A 23,867-nucleotide genomic window follows, 5' to 3' on the forward strand; every position below is an offset into this window, starting at 1 on the left:
TCATGCTTGTTCCTCCTTCATGGGACCTCCAGAAGAGAAATTTCATTAGAAGGTGCAGTTGTGAACAGGCTTCAGCCCTTGGCCAGAAACTACTCTTCTCCATAGCGGCTTCTCCAGGTGCTCTGGGGACAGAAGCAGGATGGACAATGTTGAGGCAGTCCTGTTCTGCACCTGACAACCAGGATCCAGGTCTCTGTTTAGCACAGCACTCTGCTGGTTTGATGTACACTGAAAACAGGCAGACAGAATCTTTGTCTTTCAGAGCTCACCTCTTGGCATTGAGGCTGCTGAGGGGAAGAAATCCTGGGATTTGAATGCAGGAGTAGAGGGAACAGGGACTAGATCTGCCAGTCTGCCCAAGGGAAGCTTTGATGGTGTCCTGATGTACCTAGCTGGATGGAATCAGCACATGGTAAAACTGTTTTGCTGGCAACATCTTACCTAGATGTTGATATCTAAGATACTGATCTTGATTCCCCTTCATTGCATAATACACAACTACTATCACACCATAGAGTGGCAATGGACACATTGGTTAATTCAGGTTTGTAAAGCAGTTAAATGGTGTGATGAAGACCGCTGTTATAAAGTCCAGGGGGGAACAGATAATTTTACCTTTTGAAAAAGGGTTACACAGGGTAGTAGAGAACTGGCAAAAAGGGTAATAAGAAACAGCAGCATTTACTGGATGGAAGGGACAGCTTATGAAATGAATGGGAATGCTGTAGAAAAAAAAATGGGGTTTGTTCTTAAAGGGCTCCTATGATCCTTGGCTGTTAAATCACAGGAGTGGAAAAGAGGAATTAATTTTACCTCTGGTTTAATGGGTGTCGAGGCAGCTGCTGAACTAGGGCATGCTGCTTTGGTACCCCTCTTCTTAAAAGGTATTAATATTTGAAGGTGAGGAGAGTGGCACAATTTTTTTTTTTTTTAAAGCTTTACAGTGTGACACTTAAGGAGCTCAGTCAATTTAATTTTTTAGAAGAATAGTATGAGTGGACTTGATAACAGTGTAGAAGTATCGCTGAGCGGGGGGGGTAGGGAATAGGTAGGCTGGGTGCTTATCTGAAAAAAGTACGATAAGAACCAGCACCTGCAATCTGAAAGCACATGAATCAAACTGTAAATTAGGCACCCTTTTTAAAGGGGATTAACCACTGAAACACATGTCCAAGGGTAGTGGTTCATTCTCCATCATCATCTCAAGAACACATGATTTCCTGGGACCGATGCTTCAGTCAAGTATAAAATTTTTGGGCTTAGTCCAAGGATAACGATGAAATGACAGTAACTTATATACAGAATGATCAAATCATTTCTCTTGGCCTTAAATGCTAATTAAATTATGAAGTGTGGATATTAAATTAAAGACACTATCCTCCAATATATACCAAATAAAGATTAAATAGGACTCCATGTGCCAATTTTATACCTGACATTTCCTAACTAGGTGTTTAATTTCTACAATATTAATAATGTTCTTTAGCACTTGTGGACAGTCAACCATCTCTGGTTTAGTGCTGTAGAATCAAGTTTAATACTTCCTTGCCAGGAAGTATTTGTATGAAATGCAGATTTCTTCATTTCATACAAAGCATAACAATTCAAGTTCTGACCTAGTCATTATGATTACACTATGCTTGTACAGCATGCGTACAACTTTGTCTCTAGTGATATTTAAAAAAAAATACTAAAATATAAAGTTTGTATATTTCCATACAATACAGTAGTGTGTATGCAGGACGATTTTTGATAGATTAGCTAGAAACATTTAAGCATTTAGATTAATAGATAATAATTTTCAGGTACTTGAATTCATACACTATTTTATGATTTTTGGATTAGACATTGTTGCAGGGGCAATCAAAGGCTTTTCTTAACACTTCATGTTGATTTTGTTTTATTAGTGGTTAGGAGCTTCAAATAAAGTCTTGAGCCACTTTGCCTAAGACCTGTGTAATTACATGGTGGGAAATGTATCTCTTCCCAAAGACAATACTGTCTAAATAAGCAAGATGTTACCTGTTTAGTGTGTTATCTCCACTTTACCTGTGGGAAGCTGAATACAAAGAAAAGGTGACTTTCCTGAGGTCACTGAGGAAGCACATGGCAGCCCCAAGAACTGGACAGATTTCCAGAGCTCCTATGTACATCTTTAACCAGGAGATCATCATTCCCATGTTAATAAGGTTGAGACCAATATTTTCCAGGCTGCAGTAAGTGATTTAGGTGGCTTACTGACATTTTCAGAAATTACTGAGGAACTCAAGTGGTTGCAGATCTTGTATATGGATAGCTCTGAGAAAAAAAAAAAAAAAATCAGTCTTCAGTTTATTCAATTGTACTGTCACTGTAAGCAATTTACTACTTGACATAAAGAAGAGTCTCAGACTTTGTCTCGAAGATACTGTAATGGGTTTTATACAAGTACAGATTGAGATATTTTAATTCTCTGGTTTTGCTAATGGCGATGTGCCAAAAAACCCAACATGTGTGTCTTAAGTATATCAAGTCAGTCATCTGAAAAGTCTGCATTCTCCTTTGCAAAATACTTCTGGGGGCTTTTGCCAGCTCTAATGGTTGTTCACATAATTAATACAGAATACCTAACTTGGAGCCATGCAACATCTCCTTTCTAAATACGTTTATGCTCAACTGAAGTTGGCTTCCCATTTTTATTTGTGGCTTATAGTGAATGCCCCGAGCGCATTTTGCACTCTGATTAATAACCACTTTGTCATCACAAGCCTTCCTGGGGCTACTTATTTGGGAGTTTTTTTGTTTTGCGTTTTTTCTTTCATAAAACAGGGTCAGCGTGATTCTTTCTAGTGTTTGTAAAGAGAAGTCTGTGAAATAATCTGTCTCCTTTATTCAGATCATTCATTTCACATATGGAAACTGGCCTTATTTTTAGTAAGCAGGGCAGTGGTACAAGCTGCCTGGTGTAAGTGGTCTGGTTGGGGATTTTTCTAATTTTTGGTTGTTGCCAGTTTAGTGTGAGATTCCAGGCGGGTCGAAGTGAACTTGGTTTCACTTGCTGTCACTACTCAGGACTGCCATCAGAAGGAGATTGCTGGCAGTGCTCATGCTGCTTTCCATATCACTAACTGGGAGCGCAATAAATAGCGTTCGGCTCATTGTAAGGCTCCTGAAATGAATATGTGCAGAGACTTCGGTTAGCTGCTTCTCTCCAGTGCAGAAGGGGTGTCAGCTGCTGGATACCTCTGTCTTTCTCTCCTGCCTTCATTGCTAGGTCTGCTGGGGTCAGGTCAAGTGGTGGTGCCCAACTTCTCAACAGGTAATCTTGTTCCTTTCTTACCGCATTAGCAAGCCTGCATTTGAAATGCGTATGTAGAGCTCATCTGCAAGATGCTGGGGTTTATCAAGGCACAGGGATTAATAAATTGCATCTCGGTAATTGAGAGAGGCTGTTTGGAAGTAGGTTAAGGCACAAAAGTTGCTGCCTTGTATGTCCCCGTGCCAGGTGCCAAAACGCCTGTCCTTGCCAGGAAACGTAGAGGGCCATTTCCTGGTTTTGCACAAGTGGACAGTGTTTTGCAGATGTCGGTAGTTGGGCTGAATAAGATAGTAATTCAGCAGAGGGGCAAGGCTTGATGCTATCTGAAATAAGAGATAACTGTGATTTTTCATTTTGTTTTAGTAACCACAGATTTCTCCTTATCCTTTTATTTCCCTGTAAATACTGTTGTTTTTTCTCCACTGATTTAACTCTGCAGTGCTTGCGGAGCTTACTTTTTGGTGAAAGTGTCTGGACAGAGACTTTAAGAGAAGAAAGAGTCCTTTAGCAAACATTTGGGTCTTTGAGCAAATTCCCTAAAGGAGAATTTTAACAGGCTCTTAATGTGTAATGCTGGGGACTCTACAATCCGCACAGAGGCATCACTGATCTGGCTTGATACTTTTGGGAGAAGTGCTGGAAGGGTGTCTAAGACCTCAGGCAGTGGCCTCAAGACTTGGGGTCCTGAGTTTGGTACGTGAGTTTCTTTGGGTAGAGACAGTGAGCTGTCTCTGGTCTGGGAGTGGGTGAGAAGTGCTGTGCCGTTCAGCAGTGTGCTGCAGCTCTGGGGAACCCTAACTCACGTTCCAATGCTGCTCTGTGTCAGGTTCCCAGGGCAGGGAGTTCCAGCTTACAGCTTTGGCCCAAATTGGTCCCACGAGCCTTCAGCTTCCTGGGGGGAAGAGGGTAAGGGTGTGTTTTGCTGCTCAGCAGGATGTGGCTAATCCTGGGCTGTATTTCTTCAGCTGCGACAGCCTCTCCTTTGTGCTCCTGAACACGATGACAGGGTGGAGGCTGCCGGAGCAGTCTACTAATAATGCCTTGCTCTCTTCTGCTGGGGGTTCTTAGTGTTACTCTGCAAATAGGAGTGACTTAGTCCTCAGTCCCCACATCCCAGATTGAGGGCAAGTGTTAATTACTTCCAGCGTTATTCCATAATCTTATAGACAGAAAATATGAAGTGCAGAAAGATACATGACTTGCCCAAGATCAGTCAGGAACTGATTTCAGATCTCTCTTCCTCTCTGGTCTTGGTATCCAGCACTGCTTTTCCACATCTTCCCTGGGGTGGTTAAGTGCCTCCTTGCTTTGCCTGCTCTGACCATAAGAAGCCTGGGGCCTTGGCAGGGCTTAGAAGCTGTTGGCGCTGAGGTAGGATTGAGGTTGAGCCCTTCACTGTGGAAGTATGTGCCAACCTTCAGGGAAAGTCCTGCACATACAGGAATGAATAGGACCTCAGTGCAGCTAGGACTCCACATATGACCTGACTCCTTCCACAGGCAAGTGCAAAGCCTCACTTTTCTGAGGAAGGAATGGGAATATTTTAGGCTAGCTACAGCAGAGTCATGGTGGTATTTCTGTGATTAGTTGTATGGATTAGGATGAGCAAGGTACCTCTCAGAGTAGTAACTGGCTCAGGTATCTGGGCAGAGAGAGAAATAAGTTGACAGACACTGCGTCAAGCATAGGTTTGTTCAAGAGAGTACTCTTGCAGTGTATTGATGTTGTGCTGAAGCTGAATGCTCAGGATCTTGGAAATAGGAAACAGAGACTGCTCATGTCCACATCATTGCTTGAAACTCAGTAATCAACAGTCCTTTTCCCATGTAGCTGTGCATGTGTCTAATGTAAAAAAAAAACCAAAACAAAACCAAACAACCCCACACACACACCAACCCCCCCCCCCCAACCAACAAAAACCCCCAAACAACCAACCCAAAAAACCTTCTGCTACTGTCTGTTTCCTAGTAGATAGGTCTTTAGTCCATAAGCTCCTATCCCAGTTGGTAGCATCTGCCTACCTTGCTGGCTGTCTCAGAAGAACAGGCACAGACAGGCTTGCCTCTTCCTGCCTCACTTGGGTTCTTTCTCCTCAGCCCCATCACCAGCATAGCTCAGCAGTCAGGGCACTATGCACCATTTTGTAGATGGGGAACTGAAACACATAAAGGCACTTTCATGAAGGTTACACAGAGAAATCTATAACAAAATCAGAAATGTAGCTCTGTAGGTAGAGCCACAGAAGTTCCGGTTCAGGCCTTGAGCTGGTCCCTAGCACTGATGTGAAGGATGGAAGTCCATACAGTTCCTGTATTTTTTGTCCTCTGTAAGCTTAAATAGTTGCTGTCTTCTGAACTGAATATTTTATCAGTCAGGTATGCTGGAGGTGGTAGAATAGCTTGCTGGTTGAATCAGTTTGGAAGCTCGTGCTATTAATGTTACACAGGAACTGAATTTTTCCCACGGAACTGTTGCTTAGCCCACGCTTCTCAGACAAGTGAGAAGTTAAGTTTAGTCAAGCTGTCCTCACTGAAAATAGTTTTGAGAGTAAGAATCCTTATCATATTCAGAAGTGTTGAGCTCAGATTGGAAAGGGTGTAAATGACAACCAAAATGATTAGGAGATAAGATCACATCTTGGGAAACTGGAACACACTGGCTTGTTCAGCTGGGTGAGATGGGGGAGATCAGATTAATGTGTATATCTGGTAGAGTGGGTTTAAAAATGAAGGAGAGAGGAATGTTGCTGCTGAAGGATTCTGGTGATACAAGAATAAATGACAATAAAATGCTCATTAAAAAAAACAACAGGCAAGAAACTGGGAGACTTTTAAGCATGAGATCAAAGAAGACTTAGACTTAGCCACTCAAAGTAGTTAAGGAAATCACCTAGAGAGGTTATTTATGTTTTTGAGACGTGATTTATGAGACTGTGGCAGTTACCTGCTGTTGCCACAAGCTTGATTTAGTAGCCTGTAACTTCCTCATTTCACAGAAAAATCTGGCAGAAAAGGTGCATTTGCCAGAGTGTTACTACTGCTTGTTCCCCAGGGACATATTCCAGCACTTGGCTATCCTGCTTTTCTGGTAGAAAAGTCCATGGGGAACCGTGACAAGCTGTGGCATTTCTTGATCTGCCGTGAGATCTGAAAAGACGTGAGCATTTGATTTCTCGGAAGGTGAAAGTAATTTCTCATAATGTGAGTGCAGATCGTTATTGCTACAGTTATTGGAATGAAAGGTTTCTCTCTGCTCAGCCTTCTTAGTCCCCTTCTTTAGATGTCTTGACTAACAAAGTCTTTTATCTTCCTCCTGCTTGATGCAGGGCTTGGGTCAAATTTTTCCCTCCCTCTTTTACTAGAGGGATTGAAGAGTGACCACGTTCATGTCAGTGAAGTTACCCTGGATTTACTTTGTCACACGTGACAGCAGAACAATGGTGCTGTACTATTAAGTGGGAGTTGTGCTTTGTGGATATTTTTTCCTATTATTGTAGAGACAGTGGCAGAGTTAAGGCTATAATGAAGGGTCTTTTATAATCACATTCCTATTATGCTTTGAAAAAGGCTTTGTGAGCTTTGTATTTTGTATGTGGGCACTGCAGCTAGACAATCATTTTCTGGCAGCATTTGCTGTGAATCGTGCACATGGTTTGGGGGTTTTAGTACGATGTCTCAAGCATCCCTGTGCGTATTGTGTTTCTCCCAAGGACAAAGCCTAAAATTTCACCTCCCTGAGGAAACAAACAGGAAGGGGTTCTGCCATTTAATTTACCTGCCTAAGTCAGCAGGCTCATCCCCAAGGCTTCCTCTGTAGTCTGTGGAAAGGGAAAAGTCCCTCAAGAACACTATTCAGTACCTTGGGTTAGACTACAACTACATTGCCCCCAGGAGAAGCTTTTCTTTCCTGATAATTTGGTACGGTAGAAAAACTGGCTTTGTTCAACTTTGCACCTAAATCAGGTGCAAAGTGTTAGACTGTGAGAATCCCCTGTCCTGTGCCAAGTGCCTGGAAATGTTTTGGGAACATGAGGTGCTTTGTTTTAGGTGATGTCTCTGCAGCACAGAGGTCTGAATACTGCCAAAAACATGCATTCACATATCTGCATCATTTGCAAAGCTGTGTATATGGCCAACATACAGGTGATCTAAGGCCCACAAGCATTTGGATAGATTTTTTTGATCTTGTGCCCTTGTGGACAGTGTATAGGACTGGAATTCAGCCCTGCTGGCTCCACTTCCAGCAGGAAGTGCAGTGACCATGGAAAGCATACTTGGGTTTTGGTATATAATGGAAGTCAATATTGGTTTGGGTTTTTATATATATAAATGGAAAGCTATTGTTGAGAAATTTGAAGTAGAATTGCAGTGGGTGCTTTTGCTTTGTATGCATCTTATGTTGAGTCATGTAAAGCTTACAAAAGCCCTAAGGACTGATGCTTGTATAGCTTTGCTTGTGTTTTTTTGTTTCAGGCCAGGCTTCAAGAAGCATGTGCCTTTGGTGGGTGAAGGGAAGGTGGAAGAGAGATGTACAAAGACACTGCTGCCTCCTGGCAGTCACTGTATGTTTGTCTGCAGTCCTGTCTGTAGAAAGCTTGCCAGATACATGAAAGACACTGTAGAGTGTATGAATCTAGCAAGATTTAGAAAACAATCATTGTGCGAGAACTGACTTTCTTTGCATCAGGGGGAAAATGAATTCTGTACACTGTGGTTGCTCCCACTTGAATAGTGACATGCAAAGTTTGGATGTAATGCAGGTTTCAGTTACAGTGAACTCATGAGAGAGGTTGTGTCAATAAGAGCAGTGGCTTCAGTGTCTATCATGACTGCGTACGTTTTTTTAGAATACAGAGTGAAGGCTGGAAGTTTTCTTGCTGTATCTGCCGGTGATGTTTTCAGATTCTGCATGTCCAGCCTGAGGTGACTGAGCAGATAGTGCAATCTGAGATTGAAAAATAAAATGCAAATACTTAACTCAGCCCTCCTATCAGCACAGCCTCCCCCAGATGTAGTTATATCTGTTATCTTTGACAATACCTGCCATACCCCATCATTCATCCCGTTCCTTATGCTTTGGCATTACCGTGTTAAAAACAAGGGAAAACTTGCACATATGATAATTCTCAAGGACGTGCTTGTATTTCCTCTGCAACTCTTTTCTACATGTTAGCATTAGGACCTGAATTCCAAGAGGTACCGAAGCAGTGCTTTCAAATTACTGTGATCCACAGGTAGAAGCTGTGTTGTCAAAGCAGCCTTAATCTTTCTGCAGAGACCTGCCTTGGGCAGCACCTTCACACTTGTCCATTCCTATAGTGATGTCTGTTCCCTTTCCACAGGTGGCTGAGGGGAGGCTCAGGCTCACGAGGCTTCGAGCCATCTTTGCAGCACTCTGGCCTGGTCCAGCAGCAGATGTGTGCAGCACGAGCCAGAGCTGGCTTAGACCTGCCTTTGGGAAGAGGCACTAAGTCTTCTCTGCTCCTAGGGCAGTCCAGGGTCTGTGTACCTCAGTGACTCCCTCCTGCCTCAGCCAGCCCCAAATGCCAGGACCAGCACAAGGCTGTTTGAGCCCCAGTTCTGACCAGTAAATGCGGAGGCAGGAAACAGTAGCTGGACTAGAGGGCAGAATTTTTGTTGTCATCTTCAGTTAAGGCCCTCTCATCTTTGGAACTTGAATGTCTGATCAAACTACAAAGCCCTGGTAACAGTTTGTAAAAGCACAGCTCTTCTCTGAAAGAGACTGCAAAAGTGTTTTGTGCTTGTCTCTCAGGGACTTGGTGGCAACTGTGTGTGGCTTGCAAGTACAAAGAATCTTTTTTTTTTTTTCTTTTTTTCTTCTAACTGTCTCTCCTCCAGCTGCAGCCTCAACTCAGAGACCTGAGCTATGGTCTTTCCATCGTCCTCTGATCAGAGGTTTTGACAGAAAAGCGAAGTGTGCAGCAGCACCTGTGAGCTGGGTACCAACAGTGTGCACAAAGGGACACCCAGGGAGTTCACTAGGTAGGGTTGCTCAAGCACAAACTGGAACTGAACCCAGCTTCTGCCCTCCAGCATTATTTTGAAGAAAACAGTCACACTCTTCTATGTGGTGCAGCTGTGCTTTTACTTGCAATACTGCCTTTATTGTCTCAGGTAGAGCCTGCAGGAGGGAATTAGGGACCAAGCAGCACTCAAGGCCGATGGGACAAAGAGCTGTTTAAGCACACTGTTGTTACCTTTCATTTAACAAGTGAGAAAGGAGAAACAAAACAGGTAGAGCAAAGAGCTGCAAAAAAAACATTTCTCAAGTGGAGGTAGAAGAGCTTCTATGAACAAGGCAGATTACGCCTGCAATGTCTAGATGAGAAGAAGGCAATGGCTTTGCACAGAAGGTGGAAAGGTATTGTTCATCTATATAATCCTGCTTTCCTAAGCAAGCAATGATGTTGCTTTCTCAACTGCACTATTCTCAGCTATTTGTTTTGTAGTAAGAATTACTGATGAAAGAGGATTGAGCCAGCACTGCTCACCTCTGTCTACCCAGGCTCAGTCCTCTCAGCCCTTCTCATCTTCTTGAGCCTTCCCTCCTGTGCAAGAAGGATAGGAGGGCCAAGGTCTGGGGAGGCTCCAAGTGCCTTTTTCAAGCAGATCAGCAAACTGGGAGTTGAACTCAGGTCCTTGGCTAGGGTTTACCTCACACATAAGCAAGACCAATGACCCCCACATCTCATACTGTGCCTGGGATTCAGGTGCCAGCTGAGCTTCTGGTCGAGGTCTCTTCCCTCTTCTTCCTGCTTTGGGATGTGAGACTGTAAAGGCTCACAGTTAGACTGTCACCTTCTCTGGTGGACAATGCCGGGGAGAAACCTCAAGCACAAGCAAGGAAAGTCATTGGTTTCCTATGTACCCTGAACAGCTCATGATCTTGGTTATTTCGTAGAGCAAACAAGTCAGATCAGGGCTCATTCCAACCACAGCAGACACTAAGTAGAGCTTGGGGACAGGGAGGAGGCTTGACTGGCAAGCCTGCTGATACAAAACTTGCAGTAGACAAACCAGTGCTCAGGATCCAAGCAAAATCCAGGTCTGGGTGGCTTCTTTTGTCCTGTAGGAAACAGTGAGCCTCATGCAGGACCAGAGGCTAAGCGCCCTGAAATAGGGTCAGGCCATCTCTCCAGAGAGCGTATGTTCAGTCAGTGATTAGGAGCAAACTCTTGAGGGGCAGCTCCAGAGACAAATTCACCTCTTAAAGAGTTTTTACCCTGATACGTGCTCTCTCAAGCATCCTGATATAAGGCTCTGTTTGCTCTGGATTTGGGTCTCAGGATTAGCTTTGGTATCTGACAATACAGGAGCTCCAAGTGAAGCTTTACCCTTGAATTGGGTGTTTATAACTCACCAACACCACTTTGTCTCCCACCTCCTTCCTCCTTGGGCAAAGGAAGCCTACAAAGAGGGAAGTTCAGAGAGCTGAAGACATTGTCTTTGTCAGTTTGGATGAAACTGGCCAACAAGGGGGGAAAGGCAGATGCAGGTACCAACACTCTGGCACCTGGAGCAATCAGCTCCTTTAGCCAAAAGTCTCAGAAAGCTGAAGAATGGGCCATGTAAAAGGATGCTTCAATAATATTTATAAAGCATGGTTATGCTTCTAAATGTCTGCTGTGTCCCAGACTCTTCCAGCTGATAAAAACAATAGCAAGCTGTCATGCCTGATTCTCTCTCACCATTTCAGCCTTGCAGGTAGAGGAGAATCTGTAACAAGATAGGGAAAGAAAGAGGAGACAAATTTTCTTTCCCAGTTCATGGAAAAATAACCTGTTGGATTATCATCTGGAAACTGTGGCAAGTGCCAACATGAGCAACGAGAGGCCAGTGAACCCCAGCTCATCTGCACTGATGGAGGGCCTGAAGAGAAAGAGGGGAAGACCAAAGAAGCAGCCACAGGTGAGGGCACATTATCCTAAGAGGCTGCCTGAGGTTGCTATGGCATTAGCCTGACAGGATTTGCAGGCAGCCCTGGGAAGTGGCTTGCTAACAAAGAGCGAGGGAAGCTGAGGTGTTCTGTGGTAAATATTATTGCTCTTCAGGAAAGCAGCAGTATGTGCACCCTGGGGCATATCAGCTACTGGCTTCAGAGGTGCCTCTAGTGTGGCAGGCCATGACTGTTCAGGCCAGTAAATGGCATGAGAGGAGCTAGCTGGGTCTCTGTTCCAGTCTGGAGACTTTCAGGTGTCATCATCCTCTGTTTCTGCACCAGTAGTTAGAGTGGAGAATGCCAAGGCCTTTTCGCTCCCCATTCCAGGCACTACGGTCAGTGTCCTGGGAACGTCTTCATTTCCCCAGTCCAAAAGACAAAGGGGTAGGGGTATTGCTGACCATCTTCTAATGCACTTCACAGCTGGAAAAGCAGAGACAACCAGGTATTTAGTGGTCTGGGTGCTATTATTGGTAAGACAGTCTAAGACACATTAGAATGAGAAGCTGTAAGTTGTTGAAGGGATCATCCTGCTTAAATGATTTTCTCCTTTTATCCCAGGAGGAGGCTGTGGGACCACTGCCAGTGAAGAAACCACGAGGAAGGCCAAAAGGAAGCAAGAAAGTGACTACTGTATCTGGACAAATGGTAAGAGTAAATGGCTTACATTCTTTTATGGGGAGGAGAGAGAAGCTGGCTGTCCCTTCTTGAAGCATTGCTGGAGAGACAAGCTGGGAGGTTTCTCTTAGCTTAAAGATAGATAACGAAAGTTGCCCCTAATTCAGAGCAGCTTTAATTGCCACTATTGGACAAACCAGTTATTGTGGCTTTAGTCCTAACTCACTCCCAGCCTTCCTGTGTTGCCACTGCCCGTTCAGCAGCTTCCTTCTAGTGTTTCTCCTCCACTATTGCCAAATAATCACAAACAGCATAGTTGGGCAGGTGTTTCCTCCTCAACTGTCTTCTATCACCAGCCTTTGCCTTTTCTGCTACTTGTCTCACAAGAATTTTATACAGAAGTCACCTTGGCCAGGTTTAATGTAGTAGTCTCAGTGCCCAGCAAGTATGAGAGTTGAAAATATTTTTTTCTCCTTTGTTTTCAAAAAAGGTAGAACCTTCTGCTGGGAAAAGGCCAAGAGGGAGGCCCCGCAAGTGGGTGAGTACAGTGTTTTGTCCTTTTCCTCTTCTGCAGTCACAGATCCTGGGGGATTTTCAGTTGCATTTGTTCTTCTCGGGCTCTCTATCTACAATGACATTCTTTCAGCCTAGGTGGCCTGAAAATCTAATATGTTAGGGAAGCTCTGACTGCCTTTCCAGTCACCCCTAAGATTCAGCTCCTGAAGAATTCTGAGAGCCCAGGAGAGCTCCTCTACTTAATTTAAGACATACTAGTCTCCCACAGTACTTTCCCAGGCTTGGAATGTCAGACCAGAGATTCCATCCTTTCTTGGGCAGAGGGGTTGTCTTCCTAGGAGTCTTGAAAGACTGAAGTGATTGCTTGGCATGTAAGTTTGTCTCAAAAGAAGAAACTTAAAATTAAACAAAAGGAGAAATTTGGTGAATGGAGAAACTTTGAATCCTGCCAGCAGGAGGCTCTTTTACGCAGCAAACAAAGGATTAGTAAGAATCAGTAGATGAAGGTATAACATTTCAAGCATGAAAAAAAGATGAAAGCTTTTATTTTAATCAGTAAGGATATTCAGTCCTGTGAACTATTAATGACACGTTATCTATCATTAGGAGTGATTAAAAAAACCCCCACAACAACCACAAACCATTATTTAGTGTGTATCTGTTACCACAAAAAATTCTAGACCAAGCCCAAGCTGTGCACTTGCTGCAGGAATCCATAGTTTGTTCTACAGCTGTGGTGCCACCAGAGTGGTTAGAATGGGAAGAGACATTGTCTGGTTCAGCAGAAACAGATGGATAGAGCAGTCCATGAGGGCTATGCAGGAGGCTTGGAAGGAAATCTTCACCAGGGAGGAAGTGGCAGGATGTGGGAGAGATTAGAAGACTTCTCTGACATGACGGTGACTTTGGCACACAAATATTTCTTGAATAGTGGTGGAGGGATACTGTCAGCAAACCCAGTGCAGAACTGAATCTCCCAGACAAGAGATCTACTCCATAAATCTGTCCAATTGCTATTTCTTCTATGAAATGAGAAGGTCACAGTCTAGTTCAGCACATAGCTCTTGCTAAAAGCCCATTGCTTTTTCTAAGCACATTTATATTATGTTATTTAAATATACCGTGTAAGGAAATCTGGTGTGTTACCAGTGTTTAAAGCAACCAGCTGTGCAAATTGGAATCCTCAAGCACTATAGAAAAGCATTGGAGGCAGAAATGGCTCTGTCTTAGAGACCAAAACATCTCACCCAGTGAGTTCTGCTGGTGTCATTCATGGGCTGACAAATCTCAAAGAGAAGCAGGGGGACCTAGAAGGACATGAATAAAGGACAGTGTTCTCCCTTTCAGTAGTGGTAGGGTGCTTTGACCAGGTTGTTGTGAAAAGCCCAAAGTGCATTTGGAGGAAAAAGAAACATCTCTGAGCTGCAAAGTAGAAAGAAAGGGGGGAAAAAAAAGCCTTTGTTTGTTTTTTTTTTTTTTTTTGAAGGTTGTCTTTGTTTTTTAGAGAGACGAAGAAATGAGACAAGGGAAAAATACAAAGCAGCAGCAAATCAGGAGAGAAGATGCTCTTTTATGGATTAGATGCAAGCAAGTAAGAAAAATTACTTGAGTGTGTATAGCTCAGAGATACATACTGGAGTCATGTGCATTGGAGAGAGAGTGGAAAGGGATAAGGAGGCACAGCCAGTCCTAGGTCTTGATTCCCTTTCAAGGACAGAGTGGGTCAGAAGGAGCTCAGATTCCACAGAGGAGATGTTATTTTCCTGCCCAAAGGCTCTATAATCAGGGATACATAGATTGCTCCCTGGACCAGATGAGGAGCACTGTCTTGCTTAAGCAGAGTGTCCATGGCAAAAGGGACTGTGAGAAGGGAGGCATTGTTATCTGCTGATAGAGAACAGAGCTGAATGTTGCTGAGCTTGACTGAAAATGCCAGGGTAATACAGCTAAGTGTGAGACACAGCATCAGCCTGAACTAGGGCTGGGGACAGGGAGGGACCTGTACAGCCGGAAAACATACCTCTGACTCCCCAGGTAACATGGATTGAAGATAACTTTATAAAAATAAAGTGAGAGATAGTATAGGTGTTCCCTGAAGGATCGTGATTGCAGGGTTTTCCCTGCTCTGAGAGTTTGTCCTGGATGAGAGGGTTTCTTACCCCTTCATGGAAGGGCTGGGTGCTGGCAGTGTACTCTTCAGATGTGGTTGAGACTGTTTGAGCTCTGCTAAATTACAAATTGCTTTGCAACAGAATTTCAGACAGACCCTGGAGGCAAACAGATGGAAGTTTCAAGATGCTCAGAAGCTGACTGTTAGAAGTTGGGTGCTGGTTGACAGCCGGCTGAATATGAGCCAGCAGTGTGCCCAGGTGGCCAAGAATGCCAACGGCATCCTGGCCTCTATCAGAAATAGTGTGGCCAGCAGGAGCAGGGAGGTGATTGTTGCCCTGTACTCAGCACTGGTGAGGCCGCACCTCGAGTCCTGTGTTCAGTTTTGGGCCCCTCACTGCAGGAAAGACATTGAGGTGCTGGAGCATGTTCAGAGAAGGGCAACCAAGTTGGTGAGGGGCCTGGAGCACAAGTCTTATGAGGAGCCCCTGAGGAAACTGGGGCTGTTTAGTCTGGAGAGAAGGAGGCTGAGGGGAGACCTTATCGCTCTCTACAACTACCTGAAAGGGGGTTGTAGTGAGGTGGGTGCTGGTCTCTTCTGTCAGGTGGCTGGGGATAGGACGAGAGGAAATGGCCTCAAGTTGGGGCAGGGAAGGTTTAGGTTGGATATTAGGAACAATTTCTTTACTGAAAGGGTTGTCAGGCATTGGGACAGGCTGCCCAGGGAAGTGGTGGAGTCACCATCCCTGGAGGTATTCAAAAAGCACGTAGACAAGGCACTTCAGGACATGGTTTAGTGGGCATGGTTGATGGTTGGACTCGATGGTCCTAAAGGTCTTTTCCAACCTAAATGATTCTATGATTCTAAGTTACTCTGAAGTTGTGACCCAGCTAGAAAGCAATAGCTAGGAGGTGAGTATTTGTGCTAAAAAGAAGCACTGATGAGAATAGAGCAACATCATATGGCATGCTCTCACTAGGTGAAAGTAGGGTCAGGGACTGTCATCCAGATGGTTGCATGAGGGCCAGCAGACAATCTGAGTTCTGGGACAGTTCTTCCTTGGGAGCAGTGAAAGGCGGCAGGACTTTACATGTAGCTTCGAAACAGTCTGGATATTGCTGAATTTGAGATGGGGTAAGAGGGATATTCATCAGCATGTGCAATTTGACCTGGCCATGTGCATGAGGGGAGGCAGAGATTGAGAAGAGAGGGGGAAGGAGGCCTCAGGTACTACCTTGTCTTGGACAAAGGGATGTGTCCTGTATCTGTAACCATGAACTACAGTGGGTAAATGCAAATGCAGAGGCCAAAGGACTCCAGAGGAGCTGGCAGGCAGATTCTGGCACTAGTCTATGCATTCTTCATCTAATCTGAAATAGGTGCGTTTTAACCCTCAGGAGTGCTACAGTGCCTTTCTGCTTCCTGCCTGGTAAGGGAAAGAGCAAACAATGAAATTCTGTGGGAGGAATAGATTCAGTCCTAGCTTCTGCTGTTGCTGTGATGCAGTCTGAACTGTGGCAGAGAAGCCTTGGCTGTGAAACTCTGTTATTGTAGTGTTCAGGAAAGCAAAAAAGGTGAAGTACAGACTGTATACAGCTGAGGATCCTATGCAGGACAAGTCAGAGAGTTTCAGAGCAAGGGACAATTTATAAAACACCTGCTGGTAAGGCTGTCTTGTGGTTAAACTGACAGGAATAGTGATAGAGGAGACGGCTTCAGCCCTGCTTTGTAGCTATTCTGTGTGCCTGACACGGCTGCAGAGACAGCCCCCCCTTCCCCTCTGGGGACAGGCTCCTGCAGTGGAAAAGGAAATGGGGCAGCTAGGCAGTGTTGAGAACATGCTCTCCGACGTCTTGTGGGGCACAGACACCCATGTGTGTGCTGTCAAAAGTTAACATCTGAAATAAATCTAGCTGGAATAGTTTTCCTGTCCTACGTTATCTTTTTTGTTGTTGTTGTTGGTAGATGTGCAATTTAAAAAAAAAATTCCATGGAAATTCTAAATTTTCTGTAATGACAATCTAATTAAAACACTTCCTTATAAATTCAGTTGGCACTCTATTCTTCCTTGAGACCCTTCTGCCACGCAGAAGCAGCAAGACAACAGTTTGGAGCATCCTGATAGCTCCCAGGATCTACTTATAGTGGTATTGAATGTCTGGTATCCCTCAGCTTTGTGTGTACTTATGCTTCTTTATATTTTTTTCAGAATCATGGAATAATCCAGGTTGGAAGGGTCCACTGGAGATCCTTTAGTTCAAACCACTGCTCAAAGCAGGTCTGATTGAATCAGGGTGCTCAGGGATTTGCCTAGTCTATAAACACCTGTAGCATGCTAGAAATATTTTATAGCCATCTCTCATCTATAACAGGCTGCAAATGAGGTCATAAAAGACTTTTCCAGACATTCTTTTCTGTAACAAATTGTAGTAGGTGCAGTTCTGGGGTTAGGCTTGGGGTTTTGTGGTTAAATTGAGTTGTTTGCCAGAGATGTAAGTTAGGGTGTTCATTACTATGTACAATGAGCTGCATAGTAATTTGTAAAAAAAAAAAAAAAAAAAAAATCTTTGCTACATGCCAATTTATTGATGTTCAAACTTCTACACTGGCTCCCTTTTTTAATATTTCAAAATATGTCATTCTAATTCTGGTTAGTGAAGCATTCTGATGTTTCAGTTCAAACAGCTGAGGAGTTTGGGGGTGGGGGGTGGAACCAAAGCAGAAGAAAAGGAACAGCCATTTGGTTTTTAATTTTTGATGGACAAAATGTTTAGTTGTTCAGGACAGGAAAATATCCTGAAATATAGAAAGTGTTCTCAAGGATGAAAAAATTTCTCTACAGCTGCATAAAGGGGAGATTTTTTCAAAGTGTGGGTCTGTGTGTCTTGAAAGGCTGGTAATATGGTAGCTTATTATGGATTCTGACAGCCATTCAGAGACGCTTGTGAATGTGTGTGGACACTACGTGCATGGGCACTTCCTCTTGCCTATGGCTGGATATAGGAAGTGGTGGCAAATGGGCATGCTTTCAGGGCTGTACAGTCTTATTTATAATGTTGATCAAAGACTTTCTGCTTTCCATCTACTTTGTTTATTTGCAATTTTGTCCATTGATACCTAATTTTATGTGGGGGGTTTTGTTTGTTTTTGTTGTTTTTCTTCGTAGCCTCAACTAGTGGTCCAAGAAGGAGTGTCGCAGGAAGGAAATCCTCAGGGAAGCAGTGACTTGAATTTGAACTCTGCGCCAGCCTCACAAGGTTTGAAATTAGATAATCATAATTATACTAGACTAAACTGTGCAGCCATGCTCCTGGCAAACCATGCATGTACCCCCAAAGCTCTATCACTGGCTGCAATCATTCTAGTAAATCCTACAAACAGGAGAATTTGGAAGGCTTCCAGGCACATTACAACAGGAGGGGTAGCACATTCCTTTCATCTAATTCAGTTGTGACTACTTCAGCAGAAGTGGAGGCAGAAAAGAGGGATAGGAAGACAATCTATGTCTTTGTCTTTCCAAGAAGTCATGTATCTGAGGTTCTGGTCACTGTTACAGGTATGGCTCAGTGAACTTGTCTGGCTGTGTTATGTAGTAAGTGAAAATAGCCTATCATGAATGTCTTACCTTTCTTGAGAGGAAAAAAAAAAAAGAGTTGAAGATCCCTCAACATTTGGGACATCCTAGTATTCTGGATTAACTCCAGCCTGCCTCCATGATAGTCTTGCTCTCTCCTGCCTGGCTTGTACTCTAAGGCAGTGCTCTCTCCGTTAGTGGCTGGCACACTAGCAGAGATGCTAGTGCATCAGCAGCACAGAGAATGATGACACTGGCAAGTTTCTATATAGTTACTGCAAAGTTATCTAAGCTTCTCTGAGATGAGATGCCAGATAACTTTTACCATTGTCATAGGAACTTACAGATGCACTATGCAGAGCCCCAGCCTCACTACAGCCCTGGGAAAGTGCAAATCCAAGTTGAGCCTATACCGTTCAGGGCTGTTTCTGAGGTCGATGCCAGGAAAACTTGTGTGCAGCTGAGTCCTGCCTTCAGTGAGCATCATAGGAAGCTATTAATTAAATATTTTCCCTTGAGTGGGAGAGGAAAGGGGCCAGCAACCTAGGAGAGGCAGATGTTGCCTTGGTTTGCCATGTGGTCAGCACAGCTGCTTCCTCATCCCGCTGCCGTTAGCACTCTTGAGCGTGGCATGCAAAGCAAGCTAACTGACGCTGCACAGCCAAACCCAGCCTCAGGTTCTTAGAAGGTCCCTGGAAATGCCACATGATAAAATGCCGGAGTAGGTAACCTCAGTTGCTTGATTCAGTTTCCTCTTGGGCTCCTGCTCCCGTATCACTTCCTGCCACCGAGTTGTGTGATGACATCAGCAGAGCCGCAGGCTCACGGATGATGAGCTCACCTCCGGCCCAGTTGCTGCCTTTTTGTAGTACTCTTAAGCATCACCCAAAACCACAGCCAATGTGGGTACTTTCTTCTTCCTTTCAGTTTGAGTGGGACTGAAGGCAGTGACATGAGGAATACGTTTCCCTCCTGTTGCAATGAGGTAGAACCAGATGTGACAGGATAAGCGGATGCTGCGGTCAGTGGGAGACAGCAGTGCAGCACATGATACTGCAGCACAAACCACACCGTCTGCATGCTTGGTGCCAGGGATGGAGAGGGGAGTTTTACTGTTGGGGAAGGTGTGCGCTTCTGTATGAAAAAAAAACAGCCAGTTGAAAATCAGTGGGGATAAGCATGTATGGTATGAAACCTGGCAATCCTCTGGAAAATTTCGTAACAGTTGTTATTCACTCAGGAGCTTGAGATGGAGTGGTAATCCTGTCTTAGAAACTTCTGACTAAAAAGGGAAAGAGGAGACTTGCTATTCTGACTTACTGGAAACTATAGATCCTGTGGCTTGTTTGCAAGCGAGATGCAGCTGTAGAGCTTTCAGACAGGTAGCTTCTGGATGAACCCATTCTATGCGTCTGGGTTTAACTTAGATATTATATGCCTGCAAGCTTTTGTGCTACTCGTGCAGGAGGCTACTGGTCTGAGATTTGCTAGCAGGAGTCTGCAATCACATAATCATCTTCTGCTATAGGCACAGCCAGAGATTTGGTCATTGTGAGGTTCGTTGGTTTGGTTTTTTCTTTCAGGTGAGGATTTTTGAGCTGCTGTGCTAGAGGGAGGGCATGGCAGGATACATGTACTTGCTCATCCTGCAGGTTGTATGCTCTACAACTCTGAGTGGGAAAGAGATCTGCCCTGGGCTTCGTGTCTGCAACCTTAAAGAAGAATTGCTGAAATAAACAATGACCAACTCCCTGCTTTTCAGTCAGTCTGTCATGGGGAGAATCAAGAAATAAGAAGAGCCAAACTAGAAATATGCAAGACTTGCCTGCCATGGGGCTAGCTTTAAAGCTAGCTGATGTTTTTCCATGGCCTTTATAGCTGGGGATCCAGCTCTGGTTTTCCCAAGGCACTGGTTATGGGTGACTCTAGGTTATCCAGGAGCAGGCAGGGGTTTGTTAATGGTTCAGGCTTTATTGTGTTGCTACCTGCAGATGCTGCCAATCACAACTCAATTGCTAAAGTTTTCTGTTTGTCTGAGCCAAGAAGCATTTGTCTTCTCTTCCATGACTACCACTACTGAATGATTGATGAAGCTGATTTCAAAGCCTCCTAAGCCACAAAAGCAGCCTTGGTTTGTTTCAGTAACCTTGTTTGGCTAATGAAGTATAGGTGTGAGAGGGAAAGAGCTTGCTTTATGGCAAAATTTCCAAGAGCCAGTCCAAAGCCAGGAGCGGCCTTGGAATCTTGCTCCTTTTTGTCTGTCTTCCCTTCCCTGTGTTGTTCTCCGTACATTGAGAGATGGAGCAGCTGCAAACTCCTTTGTCTCACTTTGTTCCCTCTGCTGCCCCAACAGTCACCTCAGCTTTCCTGAAACCAAGGGGTTAGCTGCAGATCAGAGCAAGCCTGTGTAGCCAGAAACATTCCCCACTCTGAGACAATTTTCAGACCTTCTGTGCATCCACTTTCCTGATGTTTATGACATTGGGTAAGGCACTTCTGGTACTTTGTGTCCATGAGGATCCAGGGTGGCAGTTGGAAATACGTAACTACTCACAGCAGAGGCTGTCATGTGTGTTTGCATAGCAGAAGCTAGAAAATTTCACGCAGACTGTAACTTTTGGGCTCTCAATAGCCTCGTGCTGAGGCCTGCTGCCAGGGAAGCAGTTTGTGTCATGCTTTAGCCTGGAGCTGGTACAAGAGCAATGGGAATGTTGTTGTGAAGACCTTTGGTTGTTTGGGAATGGATCCTTGCCACCTTTTAACCTCGCACTGACTCTAAATGGGGCATTTGGGCAGCTAGGCTCCTGGAACCAGAGCTCTAACCCTCTTTCTCCCATGATCTCTCCCTTTAGGCATCACTGGAAAAGACGGTTCCAGGCCCGGCAAAACTACTGGTCTTAGGAGATCTCTGAGTAACATCCCTGCCACAGCTCAGTAGTGTGCCACCTGTTCATGTCTTGCTGAAGCCAGAGGACTGGAAAGCAAATGAGATTTTTAATGTCATATTTCATATTCTTTCTTTGTGATAATTTTGGCCAAGCTTTCTCTCCTGTTGTCTGCTGGCTTACCCCAAACATCCAAACAGGGCCTTAGGGAAAGAAATGGCAAATGCCTTGTCAGAGAGATGCCTTTTACTGTTTGTAGTATATCTTTTGTGAGGATATTAATCTTTCTTAAAAATACTTGGATAACATGGTGCCTTGCCCTGCCGTGGACAGCAACAGTTCAACAGAAAGATAGTGTTGACTCAGTAATGCAGATATAGTAAAGGAAACCTATTTACACAGCTAACTGCTGAACTTAGATATCTTACCACCTCTGGTAGATTGATGGAGCAGTCCCAAGAGTTAAGTTTTGCTCAGTTGCCCATAGGGATTGCACCTGACAGACAGTCTTTGGGTCCTTTCTTTATCAGAAAGAAAAACCTTCATGGCATTTCCAGGTTACCTAATGCTGTTGCTCCAGTAGACAGTAACTTGGATGCTTTAGAGGAGAGTTTGCACCCTGATGTCTTGGGTATTGGTTCTGAAATTTTTATCCTAGCATTATCAGCTCAGGGCCATCTCCTGTAACTAGATTTTGGCCTGGTGGGACTCCCCCTGAATTTGATAGCAACTCTGAGTGCACAATGTTTACAAGCTTAGTCACAGCCACTGGATTTCATCACTTCAAAGGAGTGTCTGTAAAGAACCAGTTACACAAAGGTTGCTTCCTTGCAGAGCCTCAGGATTCAATTTAAATTAGTTGTATCTTCAGTCCATAATGTGTGTATGTGGGGTCCTCTAGTGTTGCAGCTATGCAAATAAAAGCTTGCTGATACAGTTTAGTTTTGGGAGACAACAGTAGCCAGTTGGTCTGAGATTGTTGCTGGCTGCTGAGTTTCACATTGTATGCAGATTTGTGCTTTCAGTGTCAAAGCTGATCTTGCTGAATTCTGAGTTTAGGGTATTTCCATTATCCAGTTGCAAACAGTGAAATCCCAGTGGTATTTTCCATCTTGTGGATGCTCTGCCTGCCTATTAAATGGACAAAGTGGGTATTTCAATTATCTTTGACAAGATGTAAAATTAGCTAGCTTTACAGTGTTAAATGTTTAAACAGAACATAATTGACTTTAAATTTATGGCAGTGCATAGCAGAAACCCATGAAATGGCAGTATATATTGAGCTCATTTATTATCCTTTCATCAGAGGTCTCTTCCCATAGCAGGTATTTATTTAACCCAAGAAAATGTATGCAGAATTAAGAAGGGCTGACAGGAGAGAGAGAATAGGAAAAAAAAAAAAAGTTTTTTTCCTTCTAGGTCATTTTGTCCAGTATGCCCAGTTTAGTAGTGATCAGAGTCCTGATCCTGTTAATTCTGCGTGTTGTCTGGTTTGCCCTAACAGTAGGTTCTCGTGTATGGAGTTTGGTGATGCAGTTTTCTGCTGAGACCACAGATAACCTTTGTGCTTCCTCTACCACATAGCAGAGAAATCAAAGATTAAATGGATTAGATCACAGTGACTAACCTAAACCTTATGATGTCGGAGGAGGCACGCTGCCAGGTACGGGAAGAGTTTGACCCCCTTCTCCTGCTGTGTGGATAAACCCAGGTGGGAGATCATGCATGCAAATCTGTAAATGTTGATGCTTTATGAGAAGATCCAACTGGTGTTCCTCTGAATTCAGCTCAGGGAGCTGCTCTTTTTCTGTGGACACACAAGTTCAGCTGCAGTCCATGTCTGCGTTCAAACGCCACTTCAGTGGCAGACCAAGGTATTTTACCAACTTTACCCGATTTTCAGGTGATTTGGCAGGTTTAGTACTCTGCTTGCAAGGCTGTACTGCCTGTTTAATTAACCCCTATTACCCGACAGTAATAGCTGTTACAATGTGAGACTGGAATTTCAGCTTCTCCTAAGTTGATTAGGGATTGCGTCTGTAAGAGACTCAAGCTTTTCTTATGACATCAGTCAGACCTTTCTCAGCTGGTGGCATGGAGTAGGGATGGAAGCTGCCTCAGCTAGATAGTAAAAACATTTGCTTTAGGTCAGCAGTATTCCTCTGGGACATGCATACAAAGTACTTCTCTCTCTCTCTCAAAAAAAAAAAAAAAATCTAGTCTTTGCTACCTCTTAATACTCTGTTGGGAAGCCACAGCAGAAAACATGTCTCCATAAAAATGTAAGTGCTTGAGGAGAACAAGCAGAATTCCACCCTGTTAGGACCTACGCTCTGTGCAGTTGAAAACCCAATCCATCGCTTCAGCTTCCATGTTTATGCAGAGACTTGGAATGAAAGTCAATGCCTATTAAAGGTGGGCAGAATTTCAGCCATCTTCAGTGAGCCAGGATCTCATCCTGGATTACTTGGATTTTTATATAGTTAGTTATCTTCTCTGTGTAGCCAAATCCTACCTCTAAGCAAATGCATTTTAAGTGTTTTTAAGCTCAGGCAGTTTTGGTCTGACTCGGTCAAAAATAGGAGGTCATTACAGTTGGATCAAAACACCGGAGATGAAGGAGGTTTGTTATCTAGCAAAGTTTGGAAGATTCTCATGGTTTTGGTGAAGGCATAAAGAGTGTTGGCAACTTTCAAATTAGCCTTGGAGTTTGTTTTTAATAAAGGTATAAAACGTAGCACCTCAGGCTTCTGCTTTGCCTCCTCCGTGTGCAACTTCTTCAGCACACATGCATATCACCAGACAAGGTGAGTTTCTCTTTATCTGGAGTTTTGGGGATTATGAAACTAGATTTGGTCATTCAGGAGCAGCCACGATCTATGTGAAAACAAGGAATAATGAGCATGA

The 23,867-nt window shown here is 44.0% G+C and overlaps 1 protein-coding gene across 1 annotated transcript; it reads left to right on the forward strand.

The window, feature by feature from the left end:
- Nucleotides 1-3,115: 3,115 nt before the first annotated feature.
- On the forward strand, nt 3,116-23,697 carry LOC138681764 (high mobility group protein HMGI-C-like). Its single transcript, XM_069769585.1, has 6 exons — nt 3,116-3,298; nt 11,015-11,226; nt 11,819-11,905; nt 12,366-12,413; nt 17,668-17,758; nt 20,928-23,697. The coding sequence occupies exons 2-6, from the start codon at nt 11,137-11,139 to the stop codon at nt 21,011-21,013; spliced, it is 402 nt and encodes a 133-aa protein (XP_069625686.1). The 5' UTR covers nt 3,116-3,298; nt 11,015-11,136; the 3' UTR covers nt 21,014-23,697.
- The last annotated feature ends 170 nt before the right edge of the window (nt 23,698-23,867 follow it).

The sequence above is a fragment of the Haliaeetus albicilla genome, chromosome 24, assembly GCF_947461875.1.
Source record: "Haliaeetus albicilla chromosome 24, bHalAlb1.1, whole genome shotgun sequence".
NCBI lineage: Eukaryota > Metazoa > Chordata > Aves > Accipitriformes > Accipitridae > Haliaeetus > Haliaeetus albicilla.